General features: G+C 37.7%; 1 protein-coding gene across 4 annotated transcripts in view; it reads right to left on the bottom strand.

The window, feature by feature from the left end:
* ERAP1 (endoplasmic reticulum aminopeptidase 1) overlaps positions 1-17992 on the bottom strand; it is a 49308-nt gene that overhangs the window by 3770 nt on the left and 27546 nt on the right. For all 4 annotated transcript variants that reach the window (XM_043594090.1, XM_043594072.1, XM_043594081.1 and 1 more), the window contains exons 9-18: positions 17223-17354; positions 16999-17070; positions 15062-15216; positions 8273-8352; positions 7493-7676; positions 5566-5722; positions 4732-4916; positions 3615-3776; positions 2993-3136; positions 2352-2433 (exon numbers count right to left, since the gene is read on the bottom strand). In XM_043594090.1, the coding sequence (XP_043450025.1) occupies positions 2352-2433; positions 2993-3136; positions 3615-3776; positions 4732-4916; positions 5566-5722; positions 7493-7676; positions 8273-8352; positions 15062-15216; positions 16999-17070; positions 17223-17354 (1353 nt within the window). The remainder of the gene's footprint in view (positions 1-2351; positions 2434-2992; positions 3137-3614; positions 3777-4731; positions 4917-5565; positions 5723-7492; positions 7677-8272; positions 8353-15061; positions 15217-16998; positions 17071-17222; positions 17355-17992) is intronic.

Below are 17992 nucleotides of genomic sequence, written 5' to 3' on the forward strand. Positions count from 1 at the left end.
AAGCAGCCTGTCCTCTGGGAGCTTAAACTCTGGCTGGGAAAACAACAAGCGGTAAACTATGATTACTTTAAATATACTACCGTGGACAAAACACACTGAGGCTACGATAGTAACTGGGGAAGGGGGTGGCCTGCTTTAGACACAGTAGTCTGGGAAGGTGACATGTGATCTGAGACCTCTACAGGATAAAATGAGCCTTTCCACTGGCTCCTTTATCCAAGTTAGGGAAAGAGCAAGCCAGGCAGAGGTAATAAGTTTAGAGGCTTGGGGCACCTGGGTGGCTCAGTTAAGTGTCCAACTTCCGCTCAGGTCTTGATCTCATGGCTCATGAGTTCAAGCCCCATTTGGGCTTCAGATTCTCTGTCTCCCTCTCTCTGCCCCTCCCCTGCTCTCTTGCTTTCTCTCAAAATTAAATAAACATTGAAAAAGAAAGAAGTTTAAAGGCTTAGAGACAAAATAAACACCTGGTAGCCCTGGAACAGGAAGTGGCTGAGTGACTCAAGTGTTGTTGTATGAGGGTGACACAGAAAAGCATGTGAAAATGGGCTGGAGAGGTGGGCAAGAGCCCAGTCATCATGGTCTTGTGCACATGCAAAGGAAAGTCTTGGGATTTATTCCAAGCTGAATAGGTAAGAGTTCATGGAGGAGTCAGTCATGGGTTGATTTTCAGTATTAAATGTGGAAAATGACTTGGTATTGGTAAATTGGGAAGACACGCAGGAGGCTATAGCCATAGGCCAGGCCAGAGATGAGAAAGGCTTGGGGTGGAGTAAAAGCAGACAAGTGCACAGATACAATGTATATGCTGAAAGCCGAGCCAACAAGACTCAGGGAAGAGTTGGAGGTCAGGACCGAGAAGGGCTCAAACTAACTCCCACATTTTACCTGTCAGTAAGACACTCTCCCTTCTGATGACATCCAAGATGTCATTTCCATGCTCTACCTCAGGGCCTTTGCACCTGTTTCTTTTGCACACAACAACTGCATTTCCTTCGGTTTCTGCTCAAAGGTCTCCTAATTATTCCATAGAACAAAGCTCCATCCCGTACCCACTTTCTCCTTACCTTGCCTTATTCATCTTAAGAGCATGTAACCACCTGACGTAGGTTGATCTGTCCGTAACTGATTCCCTAGAATTTAAGCTCTATGAGGGCCAAGACTTTGTCTACTCTGTTTGTCATCATAGCCCCAGAAACTAAAATCATGTTTGCCTTATAATAAAAATGTAATGTCTTTAAAGAAATAATGAGAAAAGACTTGAATAAGCAAGTGAATGAATGAAATGTTTTGTTGCTATAGATCTGGTCTGTGGACAGCTGTCTTGCTACTAACAGCCCCTGACTGGTCTTCAGTCATCACACAGAGTAGCTCTGCTGTAGACCTCACTAGAGTTCAATCCTGAATTGTGTGCAATTTTACAAGCCTGCATGAAACTACTGAAAACTATAGAAAATCAGGGATGCAACAGTTCTTTTGATTTTCAAAGCATTCTCCCTGTATCAAGCTGTATCATGGTGTAACCAGACTATACAATGGAAGTATTCCTAAAAAAAAATAGTATTAGGCTCTCAGACTTTATCTAAAGGCAACATATTTTTAAAGCCATGTAAAATTTGTTCTACACCTTTAGAAAACATTATTAGAGAAGGAACACCACACAACAATGACCTAGACATCCACTTCCTCAAAGTTTAAGGCCAGAAGAAAAGTTTGCTTTGGTGGAAAACTTTTACATTTCAGGTTCTCTCTTACCAGACAATAGGAATAACTCCTATGGTTTTCTCATTTTTTGTCTTGACTGCTACGAAGTGGTGATACATTTACAGTTGCAATAAATTATCCTCAGCATAAATCCCTCATACAGTTACCTCTTTCTGTCAATCATGCAGCTTTCTGGTATTTAACATTTCTGTTATATATGGACATTACAAGTTGCCTAAAATTCTTTCTGCAAGTACATGGCATATAAATAAGTAACAAGAAAATCATGAATCTAGATAGTGGAGAACCAAGATTCCAGATTTCCTAACAGCTAGATGATCACATAGGGCATTTATATCTCTAATGATCACTTTTAACATCTGAATAAACAGAGATTAAATGCTTCCAGTAATTTTTAAGCCCTAAAAATTTTAATGGCAGAGCTAAGACTTCTTAACATGTTGACAAAGAGGCATAGTTTTCAATAATTTATTGTAACTGATTTTGGTTGGTGTCCAAAACACCACAGCATCTGAAAAGAACATCTACTAAGTGACCTAAGTGACAAAATCCATTCCTAACTCCTCATACCCTTTTGTCTACCCGTATTTATTAGCTAATTGTCACTTAAATTTAAAAGTTTTGTTTACCTCCTCAAGCCGTGCTCTTGTGGAGAACTGATTTGTTGTTCCTATTACCATATTTGTTAAAGAAGATGAGCCAAGTTCAAACCTGCAAATTGAAGTTGTCAAGATGTATCATAAAGTATTTATTCACTTAACATGTTTTTAAGTGCCGTATAGATTTTACAGGAATTAACTAAAAACTGGTTAGGCAGGAAAAAAATCTATGACATGATCCGCATCCTCCAATGTGTTAACATACCATTGTAAAATATAAATACACCAGCAGCTGAATAAAAGATGCAGTACCCTAAAGAAAGTGCTAGAGGCTTAGTAAGTGCTATGAGAGCTAGGCAAGTGCAGGTGCAAACAAGCAGAAGTGTTAAAGCAAGACGTGGGTTGAACTGTGCAGAGGAAGGCTAATTGGTCAGCAGATGCAGAAAGGGATTGGAATGGAAAACTGGACTACCCAGATTCATTAGTTAGCACTAAATTCTGAGTTTTATATTTTCTAAGAATATTTTTAAAGTATCTCTATGTGCTATCTGCAATAAAAAACAAACAAACAAACAAAATCCCTTTAGACCATCACTGTTGTTTTACAAACAAAGCTAAAACACAGGCAGGTTAATGGACTTTTCTAGTCACGGCACAATTTTTGGCACTACTTACTTTGTATAAGTTTATCCCAATTTTCCCTCAGAAACTGCCAGGCCAATGGATATCCCACCGGGTTCCTGCCAACAGCTCTAAGGATATGTGGAAACTCTTGAATTTTTATTTTATCTCCCTTAAAGCTTTCATCTAGTAGCCTGAAATGAATAAGAAATGGTAACAACGAATAGTCCTTGGAAAAGTTGTAAGTCATTTCAATAAAATAATGCGTGAAAGAAAAAAAGCCAATCCGTCAATAATAAAGACCAAATAGGTAACTAGAGTGCTAATAAACCTGCTAGATGTACATAATAAAAATTCACACTTATATAGTGTTCACAACACCCATTCTCATATAATCACATTTGTTCATAAGAGAAAATAAATAAGAAAGGTATACCTAAAGGTATGTATTTCTAAACATGTTCTTTTAAAAACATACAAATATATATTCCTTTAAATATTTTTCCTAATACCTGCTTCTCACTAATTAACTACCATACTCATTAGATGTGTGCCCACTTAACTGTTCCCAGCAGAATAGGCAATTCCTGGCCAAGAGAACAAAAACAACGTCAGAAGCATCTGATGTCATTTAATTCCTCATGGCCATGTAAACACGAATGAATTACTCACCACTGAAGCTTTCCCTCATTTTGGCTAATACTGAGGGCAAATTCAATTTCGTTTTTCTCAGTACTGGACAAAGATGACTGATATTTACTATAAATAAAATCCCATCCTTCAGGGTTCTGGACCCCCACAGCGAACACCGCCAAGGTTACATCACTGGGCAGGCTGCAGAAAAGAACATACCTAGTGAGAGTCTGAGATGTAGGAAGTGTGTTTGAATGTATAATGGTGACCAATTACAAGCTGATAAACTGGCCTGGTAGTGAGAGAAATGTGCCTGGAAATGTCAACAAAAATAACCTCTTTCCTGCAGTTAGATTTTAAGAAAGAAGTACAAGAAAGCATCTAAAATTCAGTTTTAAGTCCCGTTCTCAAAAACATTACGTGAAATTCCACTTTGATAAATACCAACATATCTAACATACGTTAATGATGCTGGTAACTCAACAGGTGGTCACTTTTTAAACCAAAAGAAAGAAATGCAAACTAGACTCAAGAAGTAATCCATGAACAAAGGTCAGGAATCCAACGGGAGCACTGTTTGGAAGCATTTCTTTAAATGGAAGCATGTATACTTTTTGTTTGCTTAATATTTCCTGGAGAGATTTAAGCCCCAAATATAACAGTCCTTAAGTACAGCAAGAATCAATTCCAAATACAGGAAGATCCTACTTTGCTTAGACAGTGTCAGCAGGTATTTATACACACCCCATCAGGGACTTTGGAGGCCCAAAGGAGCTACCTCTATGGCAGGCACTGCCTCTGTTCCTATCCAGGATAGCTGTTTTCGTTCTGACCCTTGCCTCTATTAAAGTGGAATTATTCTAATCCTATTTTAACTCTGCAAATATATATATATATATATATATATATATATATATATATATAATCTGCAAATATTTGATATATGTATTTATATTTATATAAATTCCTAGTATTTCTTAAAAGAGAAAGTTGAGAGATACATAGATAAATCTTAAAAAATAATTTATTTTCTCAAAAAGTACAGCAGAGGAGACTTATCTGTACTTTTTTTTTCCTCCCAACATTTAGCACCAATGATGAAAAACAGAAAAGATACCCTTCATATGAACAAATGGGTTGTTCTGTAAACACAGACCTCAAATTTCCACCAGCTTCCTTCCACTCTCTGAAATAGGCTTCTGCCCTCTGTACACAGGGCTGATACTTGCACATGCAGGCAAGGAGGAGGAGCTTGCTCCGCAGCATTCGCTGTGAGACTGAGCCCTCATCTGTCCACGTCTGATTATCAATGAGGTCCCTCAGCAGCCTGATGAGAAAGGCCTGCGAGAAAGCCACATGTGTCACCACAATGGTCCCAGGCCATCTCATGTTTTATACAAACCAACACACCCTCGGGATATGGGGATTAATTTTTAAAGCTTAATCCAACTCTTATTTTTAAAATCATGTAATTCTGTTTATATATAATTATAAAAGGGTCAAAAACAAGAAAAAATGATTTTACTATTTCCATAACATTTGTAAGTATACCTTCATCTATTTAAAAATCAGGATGAACTGCCATTTTTGAAACAAACTAAGAGAGTTGATAGCACTAAATTTTGAGAGCAAATTATACAAAAGGACTTCATGACATTTTGCCAAAAATAATGCTTTTGTGCCTCTTCCTCAAGTACCGGACTCAGCATATCTTAATCGTAACCATCAAAATGCAGTAGTAAAATGAAATAAGTATTTGCAAAAAGAAAGGAGTAACAAATCCATAAAAATTGAGTACAGATTCTTACCACCGTCTGTGCCAGTAAGACCCAAATCTTTGCTAGTTAGTCTAAACACTGAGTTAATTTTGATTTACTTTTCCTTAATATATGTGAGGACATACATATATGAACAATGCTAAGGATGCTTTCCTACACCCACACAAAAGCAAATCAGTTATGTAACTATTCAATTTATTTAAGGCTTCTACCTTGAACTGATTTTCCACTTCCTTCATATCTCTTTTCTCCATCAGTTTATACATAGGTATCAGCTCATTCAAACCTTGGAACACGGGCATAATTTCAGTTTCATGCTTCAAGTATAGGGTTAAATCCAAGGCTTTTTCAATTGACAGCTTTCCATTGCTGGTCAAGAGACACCATGGTTAGCAGTTTAAAAAAAAAATGCAGGAAATCAATTTTTTGTTTCAAAAGATATTTTCATCTCCCAGCCAAACATTAGTCAGATATTAATGCCCCCTTAATAATAGTGACCTTTATATAAGTATCTTTTCTTTCACATATAACACTAGCTTATTTACCATTGTGGAGGAAGTTTCTCGAATAACAGGGCCAGGGCTAACTTGTGGTTAAGAAAAAATGGAGACAGGTCAGCAACTCTCCCTCTGTGAAACAGTGGATTGTGTGTTCAACTTCCAGAGTAAGATGGCAGTTTTCATCAAAATCAGTAATCTTGGTTGCAGAGATTGCCACTCAGTCAAAAGTCTGAGTGTCTGGATTGAACACATTCTTATCTCCATTTCAAAAAGAAACTGAATATAGATGTAAACCCTTCATTATGGAGGCCAGGGGTTAAAAGTCTCAGTGGCAGGGTATATGCTTAGGTAAGTAAACACAAAACCCTCTAAGAATTAAGCAATAATGTTATAGAGGGAAATGGTCTCAGTAACACAGAAACAGCTAGATAAACAACTTCTGTCCTTATCGTCATTGCTTTTTGCCACCTTGAGAAGTCAGAAATGAAGAACTCAACATTTAGAGCAAAGGTACATGGGAAATGAGAACAACAGAATCATTCCTTCCCACATGGGTGACTCCCCTTAGGACTTCAGTTCTGCCTAAATATTGGAGAAGTTTGAGTTTCAGGTTTAGGAATCATTTCCTTTTTTTTTTTTTAAGTTTATTTATTTTTAAGTATTTATTTTGAGATAGGGAGAGGGAGAGAGGGAGAGAGGGAATCCTAAGGAGGCTCCTTGCTGTCAGCACAGAGCCCAACAAAGGACTCAATCTCACAAAATGAACCATGAGATCATGACCTGAGCCAAAATCCAAGAGTTGGGCACTTAACTAAGTGCCTAGGAACCATTTCCTTAAAAGCCATTGTCCTAAGGCAAAAAATTAGAGTGAACACTGTCCTTAACAACTCAAAGATCATTTGGTTAGTCCACATTTTATGAGCATGTTCCATACAGCTGCTGTGAAGTTCAGGTATCCAGTTTGAGCAGTTGGGGGGGGAGAAAATTTTTAATAAAAGAGTCACAATGCAAAAACTTGGTACTGAGCCACTTGGTCTTCTAAGAAGGTTTCTAGAATGTGAAGGACCCAGCAGGGCAGAAACCTCCCGTATTATAGCAGGGCCAGAAAAGCTGCAGGACAAAGGGCTTCTCCAGAATGTTGATCTCCTGATTTTCTACACCCTTTTGCATCAGTCTGAGTTGTTAATGAAAAACATCAGGGGCGCCTGGGTGGCTCTGTCAGCTAAGTGTCTGACTTCAGCTCAGGTCACGATCTCGCAGTTCATGAGTTCAAGCCCCGTGTCGGGCTCTGTGCTGACACCTCGGAGCCTGGAGTCTGCTTCGGATTCGGTGTCTCCCTCTCTGTGCCCTTCCCCTTCCCCTGCTCACATTCTGCCTCTCTCATGGTCTCTCAAAAATAAAATAAAAACATTAAAAAAAAAGATTAAAATACAGGTCACTTCCTTTACCTTACTCTGCAAACACAGACACACGGCTAACCATGAGACTAAAAGCAACCTTGGATTGTAAGAAGAACTTAGGGGAAGACACCTTTCAACTTCTAATTAGCAAGTAATCATTTTCATCTTCAGAAATCAAGCATTCAAATGCTAACAGCTGCTTTCAGAAATAAACCAAGACCCTGAGGAGTTTGTAATACCTGACAAGCTGAAATGCATTGTTAATGAGACTGGCCCGATCATTGCTGCTGATTGTTGTATGTGCTCCTCTTAAAAGACCACTCAAAGAATTCCATCCATCATCCTCATAATGCACAATGTAATAGCCATTCATTCCAACATTAAATTTGATCCATTCTACCTCTTCTGGGAGAATGAGCACATCTAGAGCAAATAAAATAAATCATAGTTCCATTTTCTCTCTTCACTGATGAAAGCTTTTCTGATCAGAGACTGGACAAAGAAACTAAAGGGAAGTTTAATATTGAACAATTTTAATACTGAAATGAGTTTCATATTGAACACATTTATTTTAGAAACCATAAAAGCCCATTCCAATAGGTAAAAGCCAATACTAGCTTGAGACACCAATTTTTTCAGATTTACAGATCTAGGGGAAGAATACAGCCACATTTCAGGTCATACATACAAAATAATCCAGCAATGTTAACAAAATAATAGGGAATTTTCACTAGTAAGCCCTCCTAATTAGCATTATATAATTCAACTGCTTTAATCGTGGTCTGGCAAGATTACTGGCTTTTTGACACAAGAGAATATTTTGAACCTTCTATCTTCACTAAAATTGAAAGCCAAAGATTTGCTTTCAATAAAGGTTATTGAATATATTGAATATATTGAATAAAGGTTGACCTGGTCTTTAGGTTTTAACCAAGATAAATAGTACAACAAACTGAGTACCTAAGTCTTACACATTTCCAGTTTCTTAACTTATCCTGGTTATTTCTACAAGAAGTTACCTGTTTTTGTCTTCATCAAAAATCTTTGGACTGAGTCTGATTTGCTTGTAATGAATGTCAATGGAACATGCCACAGGTACCTTCAAGAAAGGATGCATTATTTGTTGACTTACTTCAACAGTTATTAAATCATCTATCATATGCCAGACACTGGCTAGTTTAAAAGATGGTACCAAAACTATTACAGCCAAGAGGTCAAAACAACACCAGCCTGTTTTCCTGCCTTGCAAGGGGTGCCAGCTCAGGCAATGTTCATTCTTCTTGGACTTCTCAGTAGAGCTAGGAATTTGAGCTCCAGGGAGCCCTGACATCCTTTGCAGTGGTTGGCTGATTGGAACTCAGAGGTCCTACCTTAAAAACCCTGACCACTATTAATGGAATAAATTGCCATCATGTGGCCCCTAAATAATCTGTTAAGAATACAACATCACTTCTGTAAAATTCCTGCCAATGAAGCACAACCTGAATCTCATCATGAAAAACAGCAGAAAATAAAAAATGGAGGACATTCTATTAAGAAAAGTGGCCTGTACTCTTCAAAAATGCCAAGGTCAAGAAAGAAAAAAGTTGAGGAACTGTTTAAGGAAGCAAAGAAAAAAAAACACAAAACTGAACATGGGTGACAATACAATGTGATCCTATATTAAATCCTGAATGAGATTTTTTTTCTTTTCTATATAGTATTACGACAACTGGAAAACTGAAATCAACTTTACAGATAAAAGGATTATATCAATTTCATTTCATAAGTTTGATAATTATACTGTGCTTACACAAGTCAACATTCTTGTTTTTATGAAAATATCACACTGAACTATTTCAGGGTACAACTACCTTCAGCTAAGAAAAAATACAAGCTCCTCTGGATCCAAGAGGGCAGCATAGGAAGACACCAAACTCACCTCCTCCTGTGAATACACCAAATCTATACCTACATATGGAGGGCACCTGTTGGGATGAGCACTGATGTTGTATGGAAACCAATTTGACAATAAATTTCATATTAAAAAAAAAAAAACTATGCCTACATATAGAACAACTCCTCCTGAAAAAGAACGGAGGGCTGCCTGAATAGCTTCTGCACAACAAATGACAGAGGGACCACACAAAGAAGGCAGAGACAGAGACAAGATAATAAAAGGAACCCCAACCTAACACAGTGAGGGAAGGATATTACCAGAGGCTCCACAGGCAGACTTGCCTGCCCTTAGAAATGACAAATAGAAATCTAAAGGACAACTAGATTATAAGTGAAGAAAATCCAGTGACTAATTCTAGAGAATCTACCAAAGAGTGGGGAAATTTCTAGAACTCTCTGCAGTCATAGGCTCTGGTGAGCATCACTGTTTATATTCCCCCTAAACCATGATATTGTGGACAGGAGCTGGGTTCAGTCACTATAGCCAGCTGGCTAGAGACACCCCAGCAAGTCTAAGGACCCTAGCCCACACCAGCTCCAGATGTCCTGCTAGGGTGGCCCCAGAACGGTACCCTGGGACCCTCCTGGCTTATGCCCACTCTAGCCCCAGCCATCTTGCCATTGGCAGCCTTAGGGCAGGGTAGCCTAGGACCCCATGGACTGCACCTGTTCCCACTCCAGGTCTAGACATTCCACCAGGGCTGCATCCCCTCCAACTCCAGCTGTTTCTAGGGTGGCCCAGGGAAAGAATGCTCCAGAACCTCAAGCCCATGCACACTCCAGCTCCACCTATTCCACCAGGGCAGCCACAGCACAGAATGTTTGGGAACTGTGGGCCCATTCCCAATCCAGCTCCAGCCATCCCACCAAGACAACCTTGGTGCAATTTGCCCCAGGACACTCCCCGCCATCCCACTTCAGCTTCCGCTGGACAGCCAAAACCACTAGGCACACACAATCTACACAGGGGATGCTCCCGTGTAAGGCCAGTCCATTAAAGACCAGGAGAAGTAGCTCTTCCACCTAACTCACAGAAATATACGTATGAAATGAAACAAACTAAAGAAACAGAGGATTATAATTCCAACCAAAGAAAATGAGAAAATTCCAGAAAAAAACTCTAATGAAATACAGGTAAATAATTTACCTGATAAAGAGTTCAAAGTAATGGTCATAGAGAGGTTCACTGAACTAAGGAGAAGAATGGAAGAACACAGTGAGAACTTCAATAAATATTCAGAAAATGTAAGAAAGTACCAGATAGAAGTCACAGAGCTGAATAACAACTTAAATGAAAAATACAATAGAAACAATCAGCAGCAGATTGGACGATACAGAGCAGATCAATAATCTGGAAAATAGAATAGTGGAAATCACCCAATCAGAATAGCAAAAAGAAAAAATAATTAAAAATGAGGATAGGATATAAGGGACCTGTGGTGCAACATCAACTGACAAACATTCACATTATAGTGGTTCCAGAAGGAGAAGAGGGAAAGAAAGGGGCAGAAAACGTATTTAAACAAATAATGGTTAAAACTTCACAATGCTGAGGAAGGAAATAAACATCCAGGTCCAAAAAGCACAGAAACTGCCAAACAAGATGAATCCAAAGAGATTCACACCAAGACATACTATAATTACAATGTTAACAGTTAAAGAGAAAATATTAAAGGCAGCAATATAAAAACAAAATGTCACAAAGAAGGGAAACCCATAAGACTATCAGCTGATTTTTCAGCACAAACTTTGCAGACCAGAAGGGAGTGACAGAATATATTTAAAGTGCTGAAAGGGAAAAACTTAAAGCCAAAATAACCCACCAAGCAAGGTTAATATTCAGAAAAGAAAGAGCAAGAGTTTCTAGCACAAGCAAAAGATAAAGGAGTTCATGACGACTATCCAACATTATAAGAAATGTTAAGGAATCTTCTATAAGAAAAAAACAAAAGGCCATAATTAGAAATAAGAAAACGAGAACTACAAGCCAATCTCTCTAATGAATATAAATGCAAATATCCTCAATAAAATATTAGCAAACCTAATCCAACAATACATTAAAAAAAATCATATACCACCATCAAGCCAGATTTATTCCCAGGATGCAAAGGTGGTTCAATATTCACACACTCACACAAAAATTAACATATGTCACATTAATAAGAGAAAAGATAAAAAACCCTATGATCATTTCAATAGATACGGAAAAAAACACTGAGCAAAGTACATCAATCCATGATAAAAACCATCTGCAAAGTAGGTCTAGAGGGAACATGCCTCAATATAGTAAAGGCCTTATGTGCAAAACCCACAACCAACATCATACTCAATGGTAAAAAACTGAGAGCTTTTTCTCTAAGGTCAGGAAAAAGATAAGGATGTCCACTCTCACCAGTTTTATTCAACATAGTACTGGAAGTCCTAGCCACAGCAATTAAACATAAAGAAATAAAAGGCATCCAAATTGATAAGGAGGAAACAAAACTCTCATTATTTTCAGATGACATGATACCATACATAGAAAACCCTGAAGACTCGACTAAAAAAAAAAAACTACTTACTAGAAGTGATAAATGAATCCAGTGAAGTCACAGGATATAAATCAATGGACAGAGATCTGTTACACCTCTATACACTAATAATGAAACAGGAGAAAGTGAAATTAAGAAAACAATCTATTTACAATTGCACCAGAAACAATAAAATATCTAGGAATAAACTTAAACAAACAGGTGAAAGAGCTGGACTCTGAAAATATAAAACACTGATGAAAGAAATGCAAGACAATGGAAAGAAATGGAAAGACATTCCATGCTCATGGAATGGAAGAATACTGTTAAAATGTCTACAGCACCCAAAGCAATCTACGGATTTAATGCAATTCCAATTAAAATACCAATTGCATTTTTCATAGAGTTAGAACAAACAATCCTAAAATTTGTATGAAACACAAGACCTCTTGAAAAAAAATCTTGAAAAAGAAAAACAGAACTGGAGGTGTCACAATGCCAGATTTCAGGTTATATTACAAAATGGGAGTAATTAAAGCAGTATGGTACTGGTATAAAACAGTATTGGGAAAACTGGACAGCTACATGCAAAAGAATGACCTGGGCCACTTTCTTTCACCATACACAATAATAAACTCAAAATGGATTAAAGACGAAAATGTGAGACCTGAAATGATAAAAATCCTAGAAGAGAGCGCAGGCAGTTGCCCACAACAACATTTTTCTAGATGTCTCCTGAGGCAAGGGAAATAAAACCAAAAATAAATGATTGGGACTACATAAAAATAAAAAGGTTCTTCACGGTGAAGGAAACAACCAACAAAACTAAAGCGCAACCTACAGAATGGGAAATATTTGCCAATGACATATCCAATAAAGGGTTAGTATCCAAAATATATAAAGAACTTATAACTCAACACCCAAAAAATGATCCAATTAAAAAATGAGAAGACATGAACAGACATTTCTCCAAACAAGACATACAGATGGCTAACAGACACATGAAAAGATGCTCAACATCACATATCAGGGAATTGCAATTCAAAACTACAATGAGATTTCACCTTACACCTGTCAGAAGGGCTAGCATTAAAAACCCAAGAAACAAGTGTTGGCAAAGATGTGGAGAAAAAGGAACCTTTGTGCACTATTGGTGAAAATGCAAACTTGTGCAGCCACTGTGGATCGCAGTATGGAGATTCCTCAAAAACTTAAAAATAGAACTACCCTATGATCCAGTAATCACAGTAGTGGGTATCTACCGAAGGAATATGAAGACACTAATTTGAAGGGACACATGAATCGTAATGTTTATAGCAGCATTATTTACAATAGCCAAATTAGGGAAATAGCCCAAGTATCCATCAAGAGATGAATGGATACAGATGTGGGGTGTGTGTGTGTGTGTGTGTGTGTGTGTGTATGAACATTACTCAGCCATAAAAAGGAATGAAATCGTGCCATTTCCAAAGATGTGGATGGAGCTAGGGAGTATAATGCTAAGTGAAGTAAGTCAGTCAGAGAAACACAAATACCATATGATTTCACTCATATGTGGAATTTAAGAAACAACAACAAAAAATGAGGAAAAGGAAAAAGATAGAAACAAACCACAAAGTAGCCTCTTAGCTATAGAGAATAAACTGATGTTTACCAGATGGAAGATGGGTGGGGGGATGGGTGAAATAGGTGATGGGGAATCAAGAGTACACTTACCATGATAAAAAGAAAAGAAAAGAAAAGAAAAGAGAAGAGAAAAGAAAAGAAAAGAAAAGAAAAGAAAAGAAAAGAAAAGAAAAGAAGAGAAAAGAACAAGAGTAGGCAAGAATGTTGAGAAAATGGAAGGCTCCATTTTCCTATTGGTGAGAACGTAAATTGGTGCAGTCACTATCATGAATAGTATGTAGATTGCTCACAAAATTAAAAATAGAACTCCAATATGGATCCAGCAATTCCACTTCTGGGTATTTATTCAAAGAAAATGAAAACATACATCTGAAGAGATACATGCGCCTGTATTGTTCATTGCAGTATTGTTTAATCATAGCAAGATACAGAAGCAACCTAAATGTCTATTGATAAATGGATGAAGAAGATGTGGTGTGTGTATGTCTATACATATACAATAGTATACACATACACAAATATACATACACACACACAGTGGAGTATTAACCATAAAAAAGAATGAACTCTTCCCATATGCAATTAACAGACATAGACCTAGAACATATTATGTCAAGTGAAGTAAGTCATACAGATAAAGACAGATACAACTAGATTTCACCTATATGTGTAATCTGAAAAACAAAACAAACAAAACAGAAAGACTCATAAATAAGGAAACAGGGGGTGGAGACAGGGGATGAAATAGGTAAAGAAGATTAAAAGATAAAAACTTCCAGTTATAAAATAAGTAAGTCATGGGATGTAATTTACAGCATAAAGCATATTGTCAATAATGTAATACCTTTATTTAGTGACAGATGGTAACAGGACTTATCATTGTTATCATTTTGTAATGCATAAAATACATTGAATCAGAAGGATTTACACCTAAACTACTAGGATATTAATTATACTTCAACAATACATGTTATTTAGAGACCATATAAAAGATATAGATATAGAGAGTATATTTTTTTTAACTGTTGGGTATTTTGGATTACACATGGAAAGGTTTTATCTTAGGTTGTATACACATACTTTGGGTTATAACTGTAAAGACACAGAGGAGAAAAGGGGAGGGAGGAGGAGAACAAGAATGATAAAGCAAATGTGGTTAAGAGTTAACATACATGTTATCCTGGGTAAAGAATCTTTGTGTTCTTCTTGCAACTTCTCTGTAAGTGTGAAATTATTTCAAAATAAATTTTTTTACATACGGCCTATCAAGTCAATCAAGTTGCCACATCTCCTTTCCACTGATGTCTCTCTGAAGTGTTAAAGCTGAAGAACAGGTCCCAGGATCTAACTTGGACTTCCAAGAGATCTGTCTCTCTCATAATCTCCAGAAGTCACCTAAATGTTTATGCCCTCAGTGAAAACCCAAATGCCAAGCACTATTGTAATTTAGCAGTGGTCGCTTCAAGTCAGTAACTGGAAATTACCATCCTATCAAACTACACAATGTGAGAATGTCAAAATAATTACATATAATCAGCTTTAGTGAGATGAACCAAGGTTTAAAGCCACTGTTATCCTTTTGGGAAGACAGTGTTGTGTAATCACCTTTATAGGATACATAGCTTTCATTGAAATATTTCAGTATCTATTAAGAGCACTCTGAAAAACAAGATTTCATCGTACAAGGCAGGTGGTACCTAGGCAACAAAATGAGCTTTTCTCTATGAATGTTACCCAGTTTCTGAGGCGTCATCAGGTCCTTTCCTGTAGTGCTCTTGCTTCATGTGTACATTCCTCCCTCTCACCGTGATGGTTATCAGGGGAAAGCCTTTTTGCAGCGTCCACGTGTTCATCATGGTTTTCACATCAAGGCCTTCCTGACGCCAGTGCTGATTTATACACAGAAAAAAACCAACATGTGACCACTCGCCCAACTCTAATAGAGAACCCAAGCTTGCGCTCACAGGGTTACTTCCTGTTGACAACCTCTGTGAGGCTTTTCCTCATCCCTTCCTTGGCTCATCAGACCCTGTCCTCCTCCCTTCCCCACACTGTCTTCTGCCATAGCATTCCCACTAGAGCACTGATTACTTCTTTTCATTCTCTTCCTCTATCTACATGTGTAGGTCATGTCTTGAGAGCATGTATCTGGTTCTACCAGGCATACCTTGGGCTTGGCACACCGCACAAAGCAGGCATGGGAATGAAGGCAGAGAAGGGAGACAAAATGGCCATTCAACACTATATATCATTACCGGCTCCCAGAGAAGCAAGGTGGGGCGGGAGGGGGCAGAAATCATCAGTCAACAGCCTGTACTTCCTAAGTGGTAACATCAAGATAGTCCACACTCAACAGTCATAAACTCAAAGGAGAATACATTTTTGATACTAAAAAAGCTTCTGGAAAGAGCCTAAATGCCCATCAATTGATGAATGAATAAATATGTGGTTTATATATACAATGGAATAGTACTTAGCAATGAGAAAAAATGAAATCATGCCATTTGCAGCAACATGGATGGAAATGGAAGGTATTATGCTGAGTGAAATAAGTCAGCCAAAGAAGGACAGATATCATCTGCTTTCACTCATGTGGAACTTGAGAAACTTAACAGAAGACCATAGGGGAAGGGAAGGGAAAAAAATAGTTACAAACAGAGAGGCAGGGAGGCAAACCACAACAGACTCTTAAATACAGAGAACAAACTGAGGGTGGATGGGGGGGTTGGGGAGAGGGGAAAGTGGGTGATAGGCAATGAGAAGGGCACTTGTTGGGATGAGCACTGGGTGTTGTATGTAAGCCAATTTGACAATAAATTATATTAAAAAAAAGAAAGATAACACTCAAAAATAAAAAAAATAAAAAAGCTTCTAAAGATATTTAAGAGCTAGTAAAAAAAAGACAAAACATGCTACATAACAATCTAGAAATTACTGAATAAAGCGATCTCTAAAAACCAAAAGCCAAAAAATTAAAATATGGTGAATAAAATTTAGTTGAATCTGTGGATTTAACCTCCACCACCTAGGAAAATATTCCACAAGTCCAGATAAACAGACTCACATTGTTTTGTGACTCAAATATTATGAATTCTTTACAGCTTAACAGTTAAACACATGAATTAAATCTAAATTCAGATCCCCAGTCTGTAATTTACTAAGCATAGGCTTTTGGATTCCATACTCCCAATCTGTTAAAATAGAAGTAAAAGTACCCCACTCATGGTCTTATTCTGCAAAGTAAAGGAGGTAATGTACCTAAGTGCTTATTAGCACTTGCCTGACACATAGTAAGCTCTCCAGAATGTTCACTGCCCTTATTTGTTGTTTCACAAATGAAGACCTATGGAAATGATCCATATAGCCTGACTGATACAGACCCCGTCTACCATAGAAACATGCCATACATTCACTGCTTTACAGAGAATGAAGCTCAACAAATCAGTACCAGTGATATGTGTTACCCAAGAATGCTATTCAACTCCCTTGTGTAGATAGTTCTCAAAAGAAATTATAAAAGACTGTCGGTCTGGTATAGTTTAAACACAATCTTTTGTAGAGAAGAATGACAGAATGAAGGGCCTCAAAGAGTTTGGCACAGAGGTTTCCTTCAAAGAATGCGGACTCAAAATATGTGCTTACGGGTAGCATGTAGAGATCTAACAACTTACTGAGGATGAGGATGAATGTGCACCCCTGGAGCAAAAGCCATCCATTCTTTGTGTGTCATCGGCAGGACAAATCTAAAAACCAAAAATAAACATATTATTCTCAGTTCTGTAGAAAACACTCACGATTCTGCTCAGATGGATTAATATGGCATAGGAAAAACAAAACAAAACATGATAATAAGCCTGTGGATTCCGAAAATAGATATAAATAAAACCATACTCACACTTGCCATACTATTCCACAGGTCCTCATTTTTTGTGTTTTTATAGCTATACTTCTGGAGATACTGTACAATACCACTTTTAAATGCATCAGCACTGAGATAATCCCTTAGCATATTCAGAATACAAGCTCCCTGAAAAGACAATGTCAAGCATGGTTATAGTTTAATCATCTAACCCACCATCACACTTTAAAAAAAATTTTTTTAAAGAAAGTAGGTTAAACCTAAACCTGTCTAGGGAGGGAATTGAACAGGACTGTTTTTGTTCTTTCTCAGTCCACTAAGCAGCCAAGTCTCCCACAGGACAAACTAACATCATGGCCCATTCCCATTACTCACAGGTCAGCAAACGGTGCAGCATCAACACTGAACCCTGGACCACCACCTGCCTTCCCCACTGCCACTCTAGTGCAGCAGTGGGGGCAGAAGGTCCAAGAGGTAGAAACAGAGGTACTGGTTAAGGAAAGGAGGGGAGCACAGACAGCTGGAGCATAGAAGGCAAGAGTAACAATGAGAAAAGAGAATTCCTACATACCCTGTGTTCCTGGGTTAAGAGCTCTTTTCCCCTCCACCCCCATTCATGTGGATTGTAGATCACAAACTCAAATGTCTCTAATGGATAAGGGACATAAATGAGGGAATTCGTTCAAGGGTAAAAAAAAAAATTTCTGTTTAGGTTGTTTCTTCCCCTCCACTTTTTTTTTCTTTTTTTTTTTCAATATATGAAATTTATTGTCAAATTGGTTTCCATACAACACCCAGTGCTCATC

The sequence above is a fragment of the Prionailurus bengalensis genome, chromosome A1, assembly GCF_016509475.1.
Source record: "Prionailurus bengalensis isolate Pbe53 chromosome A1, Fcat_Pben_1.1_paternal_pri, whole genome shotgun sequence".
NCBI lineage: Eukaryota > Metazoa > Chordata > Mammalia > Carnivora > Felidae > Prionailurus > Prionailurus bengalensis.